Source organism: Aptenodytes forsteri, unplaced genomic scaffold (genome assembly GCF_000699145.1).
Source record: "Aptenodytes forsteri isolate BGI_AS27 unplaced genomic scaffold, ASM69914v1 Scaffold11, whole genome shotgun sequence".
NCBI classification, from domain to species: domain Eukaryota; kingdom Metazoa; phylum Chordata; class Aves; order Sphenisciformes; family Spheniscidae; genus Aptenodytes; species Aptenodytes forsteri.
In genome coordinates this window covers 3,540,349-3,561,595 of record NW_008794155.1, presented here as the reverse complement: position 1 = coordinate 3,561,595, position 21,247 = coordinate 3,540,349, and the positions used below count along the sequence as shown (strand labels likewise).

The 21,247-nt window shown below is 38.5% G+C and overlaps 1 protein-coding gene across 1 annotated transcript in view; it reads right to left on the bottom strand.

The window, feature by feature from the left end:
- Positions 1 to 21,247, bottom strand: part of CXCR4 (C-X-C motif chemokine receptor 4) — an 87,213-nt gene that overhangs the window by 3,614 nt on the left and 62,352 nt on the right. Inside the window, exon 2 of the mRNA XM_009279985.2 lies at positions 44 to 326. Within this exon, the coding sequence (XP_009278260.1) occupies positions 44 to 326 (283 nt within the window). The remainder of the gene's footprint in view (positions 1 to 43; positions 327 to 21,247) is intronic.

Below are 21,247 nucleotides of genomic sequence, written 5' to 3'. Positions count from 1 at the left end.
GCAGCCCGCGCCTGGCTCCTCCCCGGCGGGTGTCACCGCGCACCCGGGCTCCGGGCGGCCGCCTCGGACCGCTCTTTGTCTGCAGCGCCGGGGCATGGGAACTGCACTTGCCCGAAGTGCCCGCGGGGGCGTTGCTCCTCACGGGGGCATTTGCCACCCTCCGACTGATGTGTTCGTACAAGCGGGTTTTTGAATTTCCCCTCAAGAAAACCCTTTGAAGTGTGTTGTGGGGCCCCGTGTTGCCGTGGGCACCCCGGGCGAGCTCCGGGTGAAGTCACCGGTCCAGGAATCGCGACGGGGGAGGAAGAGGGGAGGTCCTGCGTACCCTTCAAAATATAGTCAACTCAGTCCTCAGAGCTGTCTCTCATCCCTGCTGAGGAGAGAGCGCACTGGGAGAGGCAGGAAGCAAGGGGATGGTCCTTAGTGAGGGATGAGAGGTTCTGCAGACCTTTCGGGGCTGCAAGGTGAGTGGGCTGCAGGTTGCCCCCTGAACTCCTCTGGCGTCTGCGGCTTTGGGTGAGAAGACATCTGATGAGGAGCTGCAGGTGCTTCGTCAGCATGTCTGAGATATGATGACGGTTCACTGTTCCAACACGCTTTGGAACATTACAAGAAATGTGTTAAGGAAACAATAGAAATCAGGAAGAAAAAACATTGTCAAAAGAGTGGTGCTGCCAACTTCATTTAAAACCATGGATTTGCATGCTCAATGTCTTGTCATCTAAAAATAGCAAAGAGTGAGCTCTTCATTTGCCTACTAATATCAGGAATGCTGCTTGTCTTTCTCCTTAATCTCAAACTTGGTAAATTAGTTTTTTAAATGTGAAGGGTGAATATCTTTAGTAATGATGTTTTCAGCAGCTGGATAATCAAAAAAAAAAGAGAAAAACCTGAAATTGTATGTGTAGGATAAAAATAGCGATCATAAAATAGGTTTGCAAGGGAAAACCAACCCAAATATAAAGAAAAATAAAACAGAATCATGGATTTCCTTTACAGTTGTCTCTAGGGTCTCAGTACTGTTGATATTCATGCAGGTAAACTAATTTGCAGAAAAGATTTTGATTAGAATAGTGTGTCATCATGTCCCCCCCCCAATTTCACAACTCACACCATAGTGAGTAACTGTATTGGGAACAATTGAGTCAGTTATATAGATTTACTCTTTACAGTTGGCATTTAGAGTGGAAAGAAGAATAAGGGAGAAGGGCATGCTTTAGGTAATAACAATATGCTCAGATTACCCTGGTAGCCTCAAGGGATGAATAAAATGAAAGTTTGACAAAAGCTTTATTCTTAAATGCCCCTATTACCAGTTTGCATGCTCCAAGTTAGCCACCAGTTTTAGATGCAAAGGTTATTTCCAGGTATTTGACAAGAGTCACTCTCTGACTCTTCCCCTAAAAGCTCTAGAACTCCTTCTCATGCACTACAGGGAGTACGAGTTTGGTTATGGTTAATAACACTGATTATCTTTCTTTTTGTTAAAAACATGACCTATAATGTGATTACGTACTTTAACTACATCGTAATTTGATAGTAATTAATGTTTTGTTAGCAGGTCTGGAATATCGCATACAAGTTGCATTAAAAGCAAACTTTAATTGGTTATAACTCAGGAATTAGCAGTCTTCAGAAAACTCAGTATCGACTTTGAGTTTATATCCAGAAAAATTTGAGAGGGGTACCATGCTAGAATTCTATAGAAATAAAAAAATCTTCTACTGAATCCCCATTTTTAGATACTAATCCTAGCCTTACGTTACCGTAATTCTTCTCTGCTGAACTTCTTTAAAAACAAGTGTGACAAAATTATAATTATTGCTATCCGTTCCTTATTTTCCATAGAACCTGTGATGTGTTCAGTACTTTCTAGACATACAAATAGGAAAACACATGCCCCAAGTAATCTGCAGCCCAACGTTAGATGACCAGGCAGGTAAATGAGCGGATGAGGGATTTTTATATATGGATGAGTAGGATCATGTCTATATAATCGCCTTTCACTTTTTCACTTATGGAGGATGCCCAGCTCATGGCACCAGCAATTGGTGTGCAGTTTCCAGCAAGGGTATGCTGCTTGAAAAGCTCTCCAGCCTACTGAACTTGCAAACATGTGAACCAGATTTTCAGAAATATGCATATTGAACAGGTGGTAAACAACTAATCGGGACATGGAGCTGCATATAGGGGAGATGAACTTTTAGGAGAAATTGGATCCTACCTTGCCAGAATTTCATACGGGCGACAGATGTATTTTTATGGAGAACATATTCTCATCTCAGAGGGGCATAGAAGATTAAACACTGCTCCTTCTCTGTGTATGCAGTGCAGGACATTAAAATATGCTTGCAGTGCAGGTGGCTTGTGGCAATGGTTGCAGATGAGGAAAAAAAATATATATGTACATGAACTCTAGAGCTATTTGACAAGTTTGAGAGTTGGTTGGTTATTTATTGGGCTGGATAGCACGGAGTGCATTGACATGTGGGGTATGGATGCACAGAACTGCAAGTGTAATTACAGCCCAAGTAGGCAAGTGTTATCACACCTCCGTTTTACTGTGCAGATAGACCCGTAACAGCAAAGCGTATTACGTGAAAATTGATTTCGTTAATTAATGGGATATGGGACAGTGACTCAGTTATTTGTGTTCATAGATAACATAACAAATTTGGAACCGAGGAATGATCTAGTTCCATGGGTTAGCCCTGAAGCATGGTAGTGCTGAGTGGTGGGAAATTTGGGGATTGATACCCTATCTGATGAGATGTCACTGAAATGTGTTTGGATGAAGGTCCTCTAAAACTATCATTCACACTGCTATTTTGTTATCTACGATCTCTTTTGTTTCTCCTATCAGAAAATCCATGTGAAAACTTCCTTTGTTGCACGGGAACCATCGAGGGCAAGTTAATGATTTCCAAAGTGATAAAAGCAGGGAGCTGTTTCTGCAGAGCATGTAATTCAGAGTTAGCTACAAATCTTCTTAAGATGGAGCTAACAAATAGCAATTTCCAAGCTTATGTTTTGCATTGCATGTTTTTCTGGTCACAGAATTACTGTGAAAATCAGACCTTTCCTAACCCATGTAATACATATTTTTGTTACTGAAAACATGCCCTCTGAGATTCAAAATCCTACGTGTTCTTACGCTGTTATGCTAACAATACAATTCCTCAGGTTGTGAATCATTAACCTATTTTTTTGTCTTCTAAAAAGAGACATAAGTGCTGGTCATGTAAGAGCAAAATAGTTTCTAATAAACCTTTCTAATGGGAAAAATACCCTTTTGATTCAGTATCCACAGAAGTAGAAAAATAAATTGCATTTTATTTAACTATGTTAAATGATTTCCTTAATCTGAAGGCTTCACGAGTGTCTTTCTTTAACAAAGTAAACTTCTAGCTAATAAAAGTCTGATGACACCATTGTCTGTGGGTGGCACCTAACACAAAGGAGATATGATCCCTGGTTTGTGTAATATATGAATACCACTGCAGTGTATTAATTACAATGGTATATTAATAAACTATTCCTTATTTTTTAGCATTAATGGAGCTATCCTTTCAGGACACATAGATGATTGTGTCTTAAAAATACATAACCAGCGATATGGCTGAAATTACTGTACTACATAGTAAGGAGTGAATAATTTTCAAATATTTTCAAATTATTTTCTCTGTACATGTCAATTCCTGTACAGGAAGGCTTCTGAAAGTGGGGGAAGGGTCTTCTGAAAAAATAACAGAAAATGTGCTCAGGATTTGCAAGACATTAGCTCTGAGCAGTGGATTTTTCTGTTCTAAAAAATACTCCAGGGAACTGGTGGTTTGGACTTGCTTGCCACTAGATGAAAAGTGGTTTCCTCATAAAACTCAAATGTTTATTACCATAGACTGGATTGACTTCGTGACAAATGGGTCTTCCAGTGGCCCGAAGTTGTATACATACAGAGAGGAAAAGGATATACTCTGCCTTTTCCATCTGATCTTTCTGTTGAAGTGGGAAAGGTATCAATCTTACGCCTGTTAGAATGGTTACAAGTGGTTTGCTGGAGTTGGGTTTCAGTTAATGGCTTTCTTTGCTCTTGGTTCTCAAAGCTCCCTGTCTCGGTTTCTTTCTGCCTGCGCTGCAGTGGAACAAGTCTACCAACTGTTACCCTAGTCCTGGAAGGAGAGTGTCTGCCCACCTTATGGGCAGGGCGCCACCTAAATTTACTGATTTGAAAGCAGAAAGACAAAATAAAATCTGCAAAGGAGCAGGACGTATCTTTCAATTGGTAGCACGTTACATTACCACAGGAATAAGTCCCTGTATGAAAGGAATGATACTTGAATATCAGAACAAAATTAAAGGAAAAGCCTTACATCAGTATAAGGCAACAAAAATGTTATCAACACTGGTGTAAAAGACAGATTTCTTTACGGTTCCTTGCTTTTAACAGGGAGAATTTGTTTTGTTTCCTTCAAGTATTGCCACAAGGCCAAGATGTCTAAAGTCAGCACAGAAAAGTCAGCAGGAAAAAAAAAGTGCTGTCCTCTACAAGGCATCATAGTCACCCTTGTGTTTTAATCCCACCTCCATCTGTGGCCTGCAGCAAATCACTTAACCCTTCTGACTGGGTTCACCCAACTGTAAAATGGGGATAACAATACCTACTTACCTACCTCAGAGGAGAGTTGTAGGGATTAATTGGTTGATGTTTGCAAGGCACTTTGAAGACAGAAAGTGCTTATTTTAGAGCCTGTTGAAATTATTGGTGACACTGATCAGCTAAAATTCAAAGGGGACCAAACTCATTAAGGTTCTGATCTTCTTCCTCCATTTGGCTATGTTTATGGGTTAGCAAATCTCACTGCATGCAGACAGTTTATTGTTTGTTTGGAAGCAGAGTAGACTAAAAAGATGCTTTGAACAACTTTGTTAATCCTTTTAACAAACATGTCTTCATTTGCATATCACTGAAGCTGACGGTTTTATCTTTGATGATTATATAGCAGAACACTTCTGGAGACATGTTGAAGTGGGTTTTTTTTCAGAATTGCAGTCAGATCAGAATTATGAAAACAAACTAAAACCTACCTAATTATATCACAAGTAATTTCTTTACTATAACCAGGTAGGATTTTGGCTTTCATAGTGTTCAGACAGATTTCTGTTTAGCTATGAGATGTGTTTCTCATGATGTTCTTTTATGCTGTAAAATTCCATTAGAAACTTGCTCGCAGTTCAGTTTGGATTACAGAAGGACAGGATTTGCTTCTGTGGACCCATGCTAAGAGCATGCTATATTCCCGTCTTAAGAGCATATGGATAAAATTAGAAAATCTAGTTCAGATATTCACGTGTACATGTATGCAGTTTCACAATTTCGTGCTTTCTTAGTACACAGCTTTAGAGATACAGTTATATCTGGGACTGTGCATTGCTTCTCCTACCACTGCAAACAGAACATAGCTACTTGGAGACTAGTAGACTGAACAGGGCCCTGAGCGACCTGGTCTAGCTTTGAATCCGGAGGTTCCTTCCAACCTGAATTATTCTATGACTCAGAATAGGTCCATCAGACCATGTCTTCATACCTCTGCTACTAGCCGTGCCCAGAGTTACCTGGATCAAAATACATCCACTTACATTTGCGTACATTAAGCCTGTTAGCTCTACACAATGGAAATAGCATTTTGATGTTGCGTTTCTGCCCTGACGGTTTTTGATCAATCTTTTGTTGAAATGGTGTCTGTGGAACTGTGTGCTTGGGATGTAGCAAAGTATGCTAGCATGTGCCATGTTTTCTTTATCATTTTCACACATTTCTTCTAATTCCTGTCTTTGGATGCAGTAGTAGGTATTGATTTTTCACATGTTGTGAGCTTCTGAGCTTGCTGAAATAATTTCTTTAGCTCATTTGCCCACTTGTTTTGTGTCTAAAAAATGGGACTGAACGCAGAGTAGGAGCAACAACTCTTCCTGTTTAGCTCAGCTGAGCAGTTTGAAGCTCACAAATGTTTTCGTTTATAGCAACAGCTTTGAAGTAAAGTCTGTACGTGTGGGTGCTGAACCTCAGCTTGGATACTTTTTTTTGAATCTGCATGCCAGGGATTGCTCCTGTCTCTGCTTCCTCTCAAAATTGGTGACTGAATCTGTTGTTCAGCAAGTAGGGAGGTCGCCCAAATTCAGTGATGTGCATTCCCATCGTTTCTTTCTTTTGGATCTTGCCTCCCACTATTTCCCTGAAAATTCACTTTAGAATTCCAAAGATTTTTTTACTGCTGGAAGCCAGGTTTGCCATTCGCCATTGAGATACGGCCTTTTTTCTATCAGGAGGTGCAGGAGTAAGACTGGGTTTACATTTTTGAGTCAGGGCTTCCTACTTAGGTAATATAATTGACAGCCTTTACTCAGTAACTGTCCATCAGTTTGATATCTATTGAAAACATGACCCAAGATTTCTAAAACAACCAAAAAATCTCTGTTAAATGTTGCCAAATTTTCAGTGCTGCAGTCAAGCCCTCTATATACAGTGCTTGCTTAAATACCATGAGTAAATACACTTATACAGCCTGCTGTGTCCATTTATTTATAGTCAGGTATAAGGATGTAGACAGAGAGCTGTAGGAGTATTTATGGCAGGTACGTTCCTTTCTCTGTTCATTAATTGCCAGCGAAATGAGCGTGATATTACACACTTATTATTTTGAGCTGATTAGTTATGAATAGTGAAATTTGCTCTTGCTGTTTTGAAAATTTTGTAGGTAGGATTTGGGGCCTAATCTTTGTAAATAATCACTGAGGTCACACGGTATGATTTCTTCTCAGTCATTAGGTGACCAAGCTCTATGAAAGCAGGCGAACTGCTTGAAGAAGTAATTGGGATGTTGAACCTCTGTTTCTGATTTAATGGGGAGGTAAATCCAATTTTCAGGGTATCTCTTACTGCTTAAAGAGTGCTCCAGGCACATGATATAAAGAGCTAATCTCTTACAACTGAACTTGCTAAACTTTCATCTTGCTGGTTCAAATTCATTTTTTAGAGAGTGGAACAGGCAACTTTGGGAAAACCTTTATGCTGAACCGGGCATCATCCACATAATTTCCATAATGGCTGGAACGAAGACTTTACAAACATCATGGCATGTGCTCTGGCTGATTTGACAGAGAAGTGGCAGCGTGCTAATGCCTGATCCAGATCAGATCTATACAGTTGGGTGATTCAGCAACAGTCTGTTATGAGGAACCATGGAGCCCTCACCCCTACAGAGAAGGTGAGGCAGAATCCTTAAGGAGCATAAAGAATAGATGAGCATCCTAGAAAATAAAGGGCATTAAAAAACCCTTCCTGCCTTTTCCTTTTTCACAAAAAGGAGAACTGCATTTGGCTTGTACCTGGACCTTAACGTGAAATAGCCATGTTCCTCCCTGCCAGGAGAGAGGAACTTACCATCCAAACTCAGTTCAACTCTCTTTTTTCACTGTCTCACCAGATTATTGCACACATAGGAGAAGCATCTGGAAAATTAGTTGTCACGAATGTTTGTTCATGTGTGCATCTTTGTTCACGCTTCAGTATACCTAGTTATGCATCAGCATACATTTAAAAAAAATCTTCCCCAAACGTACATATAAACAGAGAACAGGTGAGTAAGTGTCAGTGAAGAAGTAAGAAAAAATGCCATTCAGGCAAACTGTCGTCTGTGTTTAGCTGTATCATTACCCTCCAAGGTGTAGCTGAACAGAAGTACAGGGAGTGTAGAAGCTTCAATACTTAGCAGTGATGGTTCCAATTCAGCTTAATTTACACTTCAAGCTTTTTCCATTAAAAATTGTAGCTTACGATCCTGTCCCTTCATTCATGAATTCAGTGCAACTCAACAGGGGAATAAAGACTTCAGTCTTGAAATACTCACTTTATAAATGACTTTGTTATTCTAGGAATTTGCCATTATTTTAAGCAGATGGTTCTACATTTCTGAGGTTATTTTTCAGCACTGAGTGAATATTGTGAAAAACATACAAGAGGGGAATTCTAAAAATATTTCTAGGTTACAGTCTGTGTTCAGGACAGTCTGTACTAAGTGCTATTTTATCTTTTTTTTTAACATATAAAAACAGGAAGAAGCCTTGCTACTTCTGAGGACCCTGATAAATGTTTCTACCTGTCTTTTTCTAGAAAGATCTCTTCAGGTGCCAAGAAAGGGTCACTGTAACCATGGATACTTATACTCCATTTTCCCCTTGGGTTTCTGTGAAAAACTTGGTAGGATGCCCAGTTTAAACCGCATTTTGTGTTAGGTAATCATAGGCTCAGTCTGTTCTTGGGTATTGTGGTTTTAAGTTTTCAACGGTTGCTCTGTGGTTTGAAAGCTGTGTTTTTTATTCCCTCTTCGTTTTAAGCAAAGAAGATGTTAAAGCAAAGTTGCTCGATAACAATTATTCCACCAAAATAAAGTCTTTTGGGAAGGATTGATTGTTGTGTGGTTGAAAACTGAAACCAAACTAAGAAACCACTTTACTCTAGCATCACGTTCAATGCAAAATATGTAACATTTTACTGAATTTGGAAAGAGACTATTCAATTCCTAGGATTTGTCAAAATGCACTTAGGAATTAGAAAAGACTTGATCTGTTTTTAACATGTATCTTACAAGTCAGTCTTAGAAAGATTTCTAAGTGGATTTCTACTTTTAGTGAAAAGTGGAATACTTATTTTCCATGAAGTAGCCTGTCAATCCTCTTCTGCTGCTTTGATATAGGTCTACAAAGGATCTAAGTCTATTTGAAGGAGCAGTGTAATTCAGCTGAGGGGAGAAACTAATCATAGATTTTTCTCACCTTTCAAAAACATTGGAGGTGTTGAATAAGTGGACAAACGTGAAGGTACCTAATATGAGTGAGTGTGAATGAGTATATAGAAATAGAAACTGTCCTACTGGATGTGGAAGCAAAGCTCAAGAAGTGCCATGTGATCAGACCAGAAGAACCATATCAGCTCCACCAAATTCTGAAAGAACTAAGTTAAATGAGAAGTCTTGAAACAGTTTTTAATAAATCTGTCAAAACCAGGACAAAGTCATGTGACTATTGAATGGCAAATGCACGGCCTGTGTTAAAAAGAATAACATGGGCTACTATTGCTTTAGTTGTCTTATTAGCATGCAAAGCTTTAGAACAGCCTCTGGTGGGAAGACTATTTAAAAGTGTGGAAGTAAATGAAAAATAGAGCAAAGAGGAAGTTGAATTTATAAAGGTGTATTGTAGTAGGACTACTTAATAGCTTTCATTGATAATTAATTTTCTAGGCAAAGGAAATAGAGTAGATTCCACTTATCTGGACTTTAGTAAAGCATTTCATGTGATGCTATTTGAGTGTTGACGAGCTCAGTTTGTTAAGCTGGACTCTGGGAATTAATAGAATATATCTAATATGAATGAGGAAGTTTATAAGGGAAATAACAATGATGACACCGAAAGGGAAATAGTAGGCTGCAGGAAGGCAATCAGTAGAGCTCTTCATTGTTGGAACCAGTTACACTTACTATTTTGCATTAGCTTTGGGACAAAAAGTAGTAAGCTACTGAAATTCACTACCAGTGGAAAATGAGGTGTCACTGTTGAAACTGGGATCTCCTCAGACATGACAGAAGGGAGAAAAGCATAAATATATTAGCCAGTTGAAATATATTAGCCAGTTGCAGGATGAGCCTGAATTTCTCATATACAGCTGAGAAAGAGGTCCTTGCTTATTGAATGTATCAAGTAGGGTATACTGAAGGGAGAAAGAAGTACTATTGCTGCCATATAGAGCACTGGAAAGGTGTCTTCTGAAATATTTTTTACAATTCTCAACAACAAAAATGAATTCAAATGGAATAGGTGCAGAGAAGGGTGATCGGGTTGAAGTGTGGAATGGAGAGCTGCTTCTGCGAGAGGAGACTGAAAGAGGTTCTTTTCCTTAGTTCACAAAATGAATGTTGAAAGGGACAATGAAGCAGGATAGTAGACATCTGAAAAGGAAAAGAAATATTTGGACCAGTATTAGCACACAAATGACTGGAGGTAATATCATGGTGAATACACATTGTAAAAATATGAAAAAGTTTTTAACTGTCAGAGGAACAAGCTTTACGAACAGTTTCCCAATAAAAGAGAATTTTAGGCAATTGACTGTTTTGACAGATTTGTTGGGACTTGTTGACCCTAGTTCAGTCCCATTATCCCAGGTTCTGATCTGAAATTCTTTGATAGCTGCAAAGTCTGTGGAAGTTAAAATATCACATACCTGATGATCACAGGATCTAAGCATTTGTGTAACTTTTATACTATGCATTTTTGTTGAATTCAAAAGAGTTTATGTCCCTTTCTTTAGGATTTCAGGTGCTATTAGGGTAGCAAGATCAATTTTATGTGAGATGGCAATAGCTGCTTAGAAAGTACCCTTCTGGTGCCTAAAGACAAAGTAGTATTAAGTAGTTCATAAAATCCTGATTTTGCTCTAAGAGAGAAGCAATTTTCAGCCACAAATATCAGCTTTTAGTGTCCAAGCCATGAATCTATGCCAGAGCTGGTGAGTATGTCTCTGTTGACCAATACAGCAACTGTACTGCTTGTATCAAGTGTAAGTATTTGTACCTTGAAAATATGGATCTTAGAGTAGCATGTAACATCAGTCATGTTCTGTACTGCTGTTTATCACAAAAACACAATCAAAATCATTAATTCAGTAGTTCCTGACTGACTGTGTAAGAACCACTGTTGTAGAGCAGATTCAAGAATGGCCAGTCATAGTGTAAGTCTTTGAATAACAGTCAAACACAAACAATTCAAATCTTATGAACAAAGAGACAGAAGAGCCTTTTCATCATCTGTCTGTGGAAGGTGGTTTCCTATAAGAAAGGTAGCAATCAAAGGCAAGAAGAGGCAAGTAAAAGCAAAATGTAAACATACAGAGCCAGAATCTAGGGGTTAGGAGGAGGTCAGTGCCTGACACGGCAAAAGCTAAGTTTAATTGTGTTCTTAGACTCCGATTTTAAATTCGTACCCCACTGAGAGAAAGGCTGCAGTCTAAATGGCAAATACTTTGGGTGCATTATGTTAGATATTAGGGACTACAACCACAATCACAAATCCATTGGAAAGCAGGTTTTGTTAATTATTGGAATGGTAGCTTGGATGCTACCAGAATATGTCTTTTAATATTAAATGCTCTGTAGAATTTGAATGTGCATTTGTGTCTGTTCTTATAAATCGGATGTACACAATGAAACAGAAGTAATGTAATAAAGAACAACAGGTTGTCTCTACTCCTAGGTAATGTCTGGTTGATTGCAAAGCAAAACTCGTGCAACTTCTTACACTCCAATCAGGGACAGATGGACAAGAAATGGCAGTGTGTGTTTAACTAGCCTCATGCCCATTCTTTGTTCTAAAGTCCCTGAAAAGACTCTTAGCTCTGGGTAACAAAACACTGGTAAGTCTGCCTGTGATTCTTTGTAATATTCAGTACATGGAAACCACTTTCCATGCAGGTAAATTCCTTCTCAGAGAGATAGCTTGTGAGCAGGGCCCACAGAATAAAACTAAAAAAGCAGTTAACTTAGTGGTAAAAGATAAAAGGGAAACATGTAAAAATAAGACTGTATATACAATGCTTGTACGTGTAATAATGAAATAAAGTCTTACGTACAATCATCCCAGAACAGCTTGCCCAACAGAAAATATCATACATGAAATAACAGAAGGATCAATATCTGCTCAATAATTTACTTGCAAGTGCTAGTAACAGAAATGTAATCTCCCTAGGAGCCAGTCTAACTTATGCATCTGGCTTTTCAAAAAAGCGATGATGTGGTGAATTATGAAAGGAGCATGGGGCTGAGCACAACCTGGATCCTGGGGTTGTTCTCAAGGTGGAAAGATCACCTTGAAGTTAACAGCTTTTTATTTGTGTATTGAGGGCTGCTTTGGAAATGGAAAGATCACCTTGAAGTTAACAGCTTTTTATTTGTGGGGCTGCTTTGGGAAAAGTTAGGTTAAGAAGTGAGGGGAGCGAGGAGTAGCAAAGAAGGAAAGACGACCAATAAGTTCAGAAAAAGCAAAGAAATAGGAACAGAGATGGTAGGGTCATTGAGGGACATGAGCATGAAAAGATGGTGACAGATGAAGTTGATAGTCCCTCTTTTTTATTTTCGGTTGTCACAAAACCATAGAAAAGCAACCTTATCCTGGTGGATAGGAAGAGGTGAAGCTTTCTCAGTCAAGGAGCAGGCCTGTTTGAATTGCTGCAGGCTGAGCAGAATGACAAATGAAAATGCAGAGGAAAGTGGGGGCCTTAGGGGAAATTTGTCCTAGCTCAGTAAGGACAGGGATAGTACCAGATTCACAGAGACTTATTATGCAAGGAAAAAAGACAAGGGAAAACAGAGAAAATAATGGACTTACTTAAACTTTATTTCTGTGAGAAATATTTTAAATACAAATAGACAGACGCAACGTTCTTTAATAATACATGTTGGTGCATTTGTGCTTGTGTCTACTCTAAAAAGAAAGGAATGCAATGCTTGTGAAAGTGTAAGACTGGAGGCTTTCAAGACAGGAAAACCTGTTTTATTCCTAGCGCAAGCAGAGCACAACGAGTAGAAGTCAAATATGGATCACGTTATAATTTCCATCTCTTGTTGTTAAATAGCAAATCTCTTTATCTGTTTGTCCACCGTGTTGTTATTAAAACATTTTAAATGTATTATTATCTCTATCAAATAGCAATTTTCTTTCTACTACTATTAAACAGGAAACCTTTGTGGATTATTCCTCTGATTTCTTGCATGCATACGCAGGTACACATACAAACGTACACACATTCTCTGCCCTTTGAACTGTGAAATGGTGTGGAGGGAACAACTCTCTTTTTAACTCTAACAGTGGACAACCTGTAGCATATTCCCCACTGAACCACATGACAAAGATCCTCCGAGGACCAAAATAATCAGCACAACAGCTCACCAACATAACATTTTATCTGTTCTGATTACAGGAATTCCATAGATGGAGGGCTTTATTTTTTGTAGAGTAGTGCTATAATAGCCCCGAGGGTCCCACCAGTCTCATTCCTAACCATGAGGACCTACCTACAAAATAAAAAGAGTTTATTTAGTTCTTTCCCTGCAGTAGTCAACAGGGTGTCATTTAGGTCGAAGTGTAAGATGGGGCCACTTGTCCTTAGGAAGTGGTGCTATAATAGCCCCGAGGGTCCCACCAGTCTCATTCCTAACCATGAGGACCTACCTACAAAATAAAAAGAGTTTATTTAGTTCTTTCCCTGCAGTAGTCAACAGGGTGTCATTTAGGTCGAAGTGTAAGATGGGGCCACTTGTCCATTAGGAAGTGGAATGAAACCACTAATTCATTTTATGTAGACTACAAAACAGCTGCCAGACAGTAATAATTTTCAGTCAGTGCTGACCTGGGATAGATTTAACAAGTGACCTAGAAATGAAAAGCTCGGTAGGCAACTGCAAATCCCCTGAGTTATTTGAAAAGGCATGCTTCTAAAAGATTTAAAAATGTATAATTTAGTAAGGGACAGACAGTATGTTTTAATTAATATGCTTGTATTTTTCTAGGTTGGATTTTCTTTTCCAGCTTACTTGATACTGTCATTTATATCAGTAAAGAATGGGTGTAAAACACTACTTCGTAAGAATAGTTATGTTTTGTATCAACTTTGCATGAATTTGAATGAACTCATGAACAGGAAAGTGATACAGAATCAAACTCTTGGAGTGTGTATTTATGAAAATGTGTGAAAATGCTAAGAGTAAATGCAGTGCATTTTGAAATCAGCAAAATATTTCTTTGGTTGTCCCTGTCAGGGGAGGTACCCAGGACTGGGTAATGAGACTGTTTCAGGGCAAGGGCATGGGCAAAAAAGACGGACGCATGAATAACAAACATGAATAACGGGGGTAAATCATGAAATAATGAACAGCCCAGAGAAAACAGAGGAGGAGCTTATTGTCTTCTAATTTTACAAGACTAAAATAAGGGGACAGTCAATGAACTTAAAATAGTGGTGACCTATTGCTCCTTTGGCTGAGGAAGCCACACAGCTGGTGTGCCGGAGTACCAGTAGCAGAGGGAGGTCACTGGCCAGACGTGTTTTGTGCGCTGCTACAATTTTGAGATCACTGAAGCTAAAAATGTACAGAGATTCCAGAAAGGAGAAGATGCTTATATAAATATTGTATATATCCAGAGCTGTTACAATCAGTAATATCTGCTTCCATAATAATAACATTCAGGCAGAAAAGGGATAGATGACTATTCACTTTTTTTTTCTGGTAGGATTAATTTTCTGATGTTTTAGTTCCCTAAATTGGTTCATTGCGGAATTGGAGCCCATAGAAGGGAAGTGGTGGGATTATATTGCTAGGACCAATACTGACATTAGTGGGACGAGCCGTTAGATCTTCTTAGCAGCAATGTGAAAAGGCATTTTTAGAGATCCGTGGAAAATATAGTGGCTGGCATGGGGGGAAAAGCAAAACATTTGTCAACTGGGGGGAGGGAGGGGGGGCGGGAGTTGCTTTTTTTACTGCTGGCCACTGTTGAATGAAGGATACTGCGTAATATGCACTAGGGTCTAATGCAGTGTGGAAATTCCCATATTTCTATTGACATAAACCACAACATTTTCATCTACCTCGAGAGGAACTACACTCCAATCCTTGCTACATAGAACTTGTCAGGTGGGACTCCAGGGTTTTATTAATGGCTCTACCTTTCGTGTGCTGGATGACTCCAGGCAAGCCATTTAACTGCCACTGCATCAGCTTAATGCTTTTTTAAAAAAAGATAACAGTGTGTGTTCTTGAATCCAAGAAAACCTTGAATATTAGATGATCTCATATCATATGGGTCGGGTTAGGAAATATGCATGATAAGTTAATGTTTCTTAAGTTAGGTGGTTGTTTTTCAAAAAAACCCTACTTTTGTTTTGATCTGTTGATAAAGGTGACCTCAAATTACCTTACGTTGACTGTGACAATGCTGTGCCTAAGAATGGAGGAGAAACTGTTAGCGTGGCCTGCTTGGCATTCTGTCACAGATGCAAAGTTGCCTAATATTACCGCACGTTTACTACAAGGCATTACTCCCCAAAGGCTGACCATGCACACCTTTCACCTCTACTAAATCAAGGTGATCTGTTGTCTTCTTCCATGTCTGTCATGGTACTATCTACTCATTTTCTGAAACTGTAATGTGTACAAAATATTTTTCTTTTACTTCCAGCCAGCAAGAAACTTTTAGCCATATTATTTTGGGCTGTTTGATGGAAATATTGAGTTTTGCAGTTTTCCCCATAGATGCTGAGGTTGTTGACCTCTATTGAAAGAGTTTGTGGGATAGCTGCTGAGCCATTTCTGTCTTCTGCACACCTAAATTTTGCTCTTGATGTTGACAGTTTCATAGTTCCAGTAGGATAGAGCTGTCATCAAGGGAAGTTGAGATCACACAGCATGAAATGGTCCCTCATTTAAAAGACACTGAAGGAGAGTTTTGGACACGGAGAACAAATAATTTAACCTAACTGAATGCCCCCGATGAGAGGAATGAAGAGGACTGAACATGCAGATGATGATGATCTTCCAGTGGTTTGCACTGGTTTGAAGATTTAATGAAATATGCTTCCCAACATTGATCGCACATGTAGGCACAGAAAATTGGACTCCTCGGATCATTAGTCTGTGAATTTCTATAGTAAAGTTCTAATGAATTGGTGAAGAACAATTCTTTTAATGATCAAGGTAGAAAAGGTTTTACTAGCCATGAATTCATAGATAGGACATACTACACCTTTTACTTAGCTTTGTATTTTGGTTTTAGTATAGAATCTCTGCAATCCAAATAGAAATGTCTTTATCTGGGGTTAGAAGGAATGTTTGCCTGGACTAAGTTAACAAGCTAGGGGGGAATAAATTTGTAGCTTAGGCAGAAACTCCCTTTTTTGCATTATACATCCAAACTGAATGACTTCAGTATTAATAGTGCCCATCTACAGTTGTCTGCGAAGGGAATTACCTATCAGTTGGTTAGGGAAAAATTCTGAGGCTCCTCGTTAAAAGGAAACATGAGATATTCCCTCAAAAATATAAATGAATTAAAAAATAATGAAGACCAATAAACAGAGCAGGGCTTTGCAGAGTGAGGATTTTCAGCTGGCATAAGTTGACACAGAAATTTAGTAATGTATGTCAGTCATCCAGGGTAACTGCTATGTGTAAATTTAACACTTACTTCCCAGAAGCAGTGAGCAATCAGGGAAAGCAGTAAGAAATCTTGACTTCTAATTCACTGACCTGAAAACTGTAACTGGTTCTGATATATTTGTGATTAGTTAAGTACAGGGTAACAAAATACTTTAAATAAATATTGAGTATCAAATAATGTTCAGACCTTTAGGTATTTATGGTGATGTTTAGAATGCTTAATGAGTACTAGATGCAGAAGAGATTATATTTAAACAGAGGGTACATGATCTTGGGAAACTTTCAGTGCATGAATTAATATCCTCTGTAAAACTCCATTTTACAGTTTATGGTAAATTTTCTTGACATGAATAGCAATGAATTCAGAATACAGTTTAATGAACTGGACCGTGGGTTAGCATCTCTTCTCCTAAACCCTGAAAATTAAGAAACATCAAAACAATGACTTCTGATAATCCCCTCAAATAAGGCTTAAATTCCTGAAGTGATTCCTTTGCTGAAGTAGCTGCTTTGTGTAACAATGAGCTTTATACAAAGACTCCCTAGGGCAGGAAGATAGGCAGGATGCAGGCTTGAAAGTTTGCTGGCCCAGTCAAGATTTTTTATAGCCTTGGGCTACACAGCACCAGCAATTTGGGGAACTGTTTAACTGACTTTTATTTATACAATGTTCCTCTCTCTGTGTTTAACTGAAAGCTCTTGGCTATACCAGTTGGCATCACTGTAGCGCTTCTAAAATAACTAGAAAGCTGAAATCAGTGAATCGGTGTTGCAGGTACAAGTATGGGCGAACAGAATGAACACAAAGACGTGAAATTGAGTTTTTGAGTGATCTAGAAAGCTGAAATCAGTGAATCGGTGTTCAGGTACAAGTATGGGCGAACAGAATGAAAACAAAGACGTGAAATCGAGTTTTTGAGTAAGTTTCCTTTTCCTCTTGCTATAGTTGGCATGATTTCTCTGCAAAGCAGTATCCACTTACCGCTGATTATTCAACACTGCAGCTCCACAATAAAACCCCCTGTTCATCCCCTTGTTCCTCCCCCTCAGTCCTCCATCCTGAAAAATCCCCTCCAACTTAACATTTCATTCTGAAAGCAGAAGGAACTACACGTTAGACCAAAATGTTTTCTAAACGTCCAGTAATTAGTAAATACATCTATATTGTTAAATGGATTTTTAGGGAGAACTGGGACCCACCGAAGTTTTCTTTTGCTTGTGATATTCCCGTGTTTGTATCTCTCAGAAGTCTGTAAGAACACGCTAGAGTGTGACGTTTATAAGCATCTTTTGTAACGGAGAGTTACTTTATTTGAAAGCTCACACCACATGTGACCAGTGACCATTTTATGAACACTCTGCAACTTGAATACAGCAAATGACCGGCCAGGAGGAATGGCTCATATAGAATCATAGAATATTCATTCTATGAAACACTCTGCAACTTGAATACAGCAAATGACTGGCCAGGAGGAATGGCTCATATCTTACGTTTCTAACTTAAGAGATTGTAACTCAAATTGGAAATGAGACAGCAAAGTTAAAATGGAAAAAAAAAAGAGTAACATCTTACAAGAACATAGATAACATTGGATTTTATAAACATACAAACTAATAATTCTGATCTTTAACATAACTTTAATCTGTTGCTTGCTAAAAGGAGGTCTGTTGCATTCTTGAGAGTGGAGATTTGAAAGGCAGAGAAAGCTGCAGTGAGCAGGTTCTACTTTCCTACCCTTAACAATTGCAGACCCACAGGCCTTGCTCATCTCTGAAAATAAAGCCTTAACACGGTATGACAGGAGAGTAGAAAACGCCATCAACCTGCCACAGACGGCACCCCGGTTTCTGTGGTTCATGGTGAGTATCTTTTGTTCATTGATATAATCAAAAAGTGGTTGGTGACATCAATTGATCCCAAACCTCCTGTGCACTACTCTGGTACTTTTTCTAGTTCTTACCTCAAGGCTTTCCTGTGTTTGGTTTTGACTTTGTATGAAAACTGAATGGGATTTACCCCTTGAGCTGAGTATTTCTTGGTGTAATTTCTGTTAAAAATATTCATGTTTTTTTTTCCCTGAACAATAGCAGAAACAAATTTCATACAATCAATCCTCTGTCAGAGAAATCTTTGTTAAAATAACATTTCCTCTTTCCAAAAAGCTGTGCTTTTTGCCTGTGTTTTTCAAAGGCATAAGAGGCATCTAGTCAAAACCAATCTGCTTCCTTACGGGAACACATCCAGCTCAGTCTTCTCACTGTGTAATGCCTTCCTGCCACACTCTTACCTAGGAATGCTTTGAACCACATTACACGTCTGTATGGTCACAGCAGATATTTTGAGCTCTGTCCTCTTCTTTACTTTCATGGAGACTACAGAAGAGGTGAATGGTTTAATTGATCCATTTGCTTGGGTTCCTGCAGAATTTCAGTGATGAATATATATTGCAAAGCTAACTAGAATAATAACCAGTGCTTTCATTAACTTTGCTTGCAACCTGAGTGGATTGGTACTTTAGTTGGAGTTCCTTCAGTGTGGTTGTAAGCAGCATACACAATCTCACACAAACCACCTGCTTTCGTATCTGTGAGATACGTCCTCAGAAATCTTAACATTGTACATAAGCAGATGGCGTGTGAATAAGAGCACAGCAGTTCAAGCAGTTTTTATGGAGTGAGTGCTCTCCTTTAAGCTACTAGATTGCTTAGAAGGAAGTAACTCAGGTCCAGAGAACTTGAATTACATGACAATGCACACTTCAAAACAGATTTGGTGAGAGTACTTGCACAGCAAAGTATACAACTAATGCAAGCTCCACAAGCAAATCTTTCTTTTTTACTCTCATTTAAAAAAGAAGAAATTAAATTCAAGAGGTGACACTGATCCTTACATACTGAAAACTTTTGTAAAATTTTGAGTTTTACAAAAACATCTGTATACCTACCAAAGCCTTCAGTTTGCAGCAAATGCTTGGGGGTTTAGGACCAATGCTACGGTTTTCTATTCTGTTTCTTTTCTTGTGAAGTCATTACCATATATTTTTTAAATGCTTACGATAACTCAGCTTGTCTCTGTGGTGGATATAGTATAGCTTTTTGAACCGTAAGTTTTCCTTTTTCTGACTTGGTAATGTTGACTTTACACCCTTCATTTTTGAACCTACACAAGGCTTTTTTACCTTTAACATTACATTTAGCATACCGTCTAGGAAGTATGGTCTTCATGTGTACAATGCTTTAAGCTACGCTGTGTTTTTAAGGCGTTTGTTCTACGAGCTATAGTATTCATGATTGCATCATTTATTGCATGCTTTATAGCAATTATTGCATTAACAATCAGAATAGCTAGTAGCTCCAGCGCGACAACAAGAATAGTGATGCATTAATAGTGAATGAAATATATAGTTTTTGTATCAAGAAAATTTTAAATAGCTAACTGTATAGCTGTTTCAGCTACAGGCAGCAAATGGGATGGTGTACAATAATTATCGAAGCAGGTAAGAGATTTCAGATATTGCAGGCCTAACATGTAAGAACTCTGAATAAGAACCTACATTCCAGCAACATTTTCTATTGCAAGATTTCCAAGATTTTGATGAGAGCTCAGAACAAAAGCTGCTCTGTTCCTCCTGGGGTTTACGTCAACTAGTTGTCTTATTATTCCTGATACTTTGCCAATCATATTGTACGCCTTGAGAAAGGGATGAAAAAGCAGCTTTTCTTCTTTAAAGAGATTTAAACTTCAAAATCTTATTACTGTGACTGTTAATTGCAGGAGGGACAGGCTGAAATGCCAGCTATAGAGCACAGTAGAGGTACTGCTGACAACATTTTTACAAGGTTCCACATAATGGCATTTCTGTATGATGACCTTAAGGTTATAGATGTTCCCATAAATTTTAGATAATTTTTTTTTTATGGATAGGAGTGGAGTACAATGGATGGGAGGATGGGATTAGAAACAAATTCAGTATGACAAGCAATCTTTATTTTCTAGATTTCTTCCATTTTCTGGCATTTTGTAAATTTTGAGTGCTTAGCTTTACAAACTTACAATTATTTTTAACACATTTTTGATGCAAATATATTTAATTTGGTTGTTTGCAACAGCCTTAAACATTAAAGCAGTGCCAAGAGGTACAGCCTTCCATGCGTTAACTGTGCTTAAAGAGAGTACCCCTAGGGGACTAAAGTCCAGGGAACCGCAGCTGGTTTTTTTTAGGGGAATGTGCTTTTATACTTGTATCTGTGGAATAGCTTTGTCTTAATAGAAATGCATTATTTGTATTTGCATTGTATTGTGCTTATGAATATCCTGTAACACAAGTTTCACAGTGCTACAGAATAATTTAGTTTGGAAACCTGTTTCCAGCTCTTGATCTACATTTTGACTTTCATTTCTAAACTAGTCCTGCAGTCTTTTTGCCAGGACATTTCCCCAGAACATTTTCCCACAGAGCAACTGGGATTGTGTCCACAGATGCACAATTACAAACAGTCCTTAAATTGCTAATGCACTGAGCCGAATAGGCTACCGAGAAAAGCAGCAAGATTCCCTGGTAGCCAAATGGCCTGTACGCTGCACATCGAACACATTTATTTCTTGTCTTAGAAGTCATGGGTGGAACACATGTTTTGAAATGTTTGTCAAACAAAACAATAATCCTCTAGCTTAATGGTAAAGAAGAGGTGCAAGTGCCTTTCAAAAGTCTCCTTCACTAGTAGCTTTGCTTCTGTTTTCTGGGCTACTGGCGTGATTGAGAAATCTTGATCTATCTATAGGCCTTTGTTTGAGTTTTCCACAGGTTAAATTTCTCAGGATCTTGCCAGGTTATTTCATTAGGGACTTAGTATTTTCTTGAAAGGTATTTTTTGCAGTTATTAACTAATTTTCACTTAATCAAGCCTTCTATTTAAAGAGCCTTTTGGGGAATAAAACTCCACTGATTTCTTCCATTTTAAAAATCAGATTTTAAGCCACT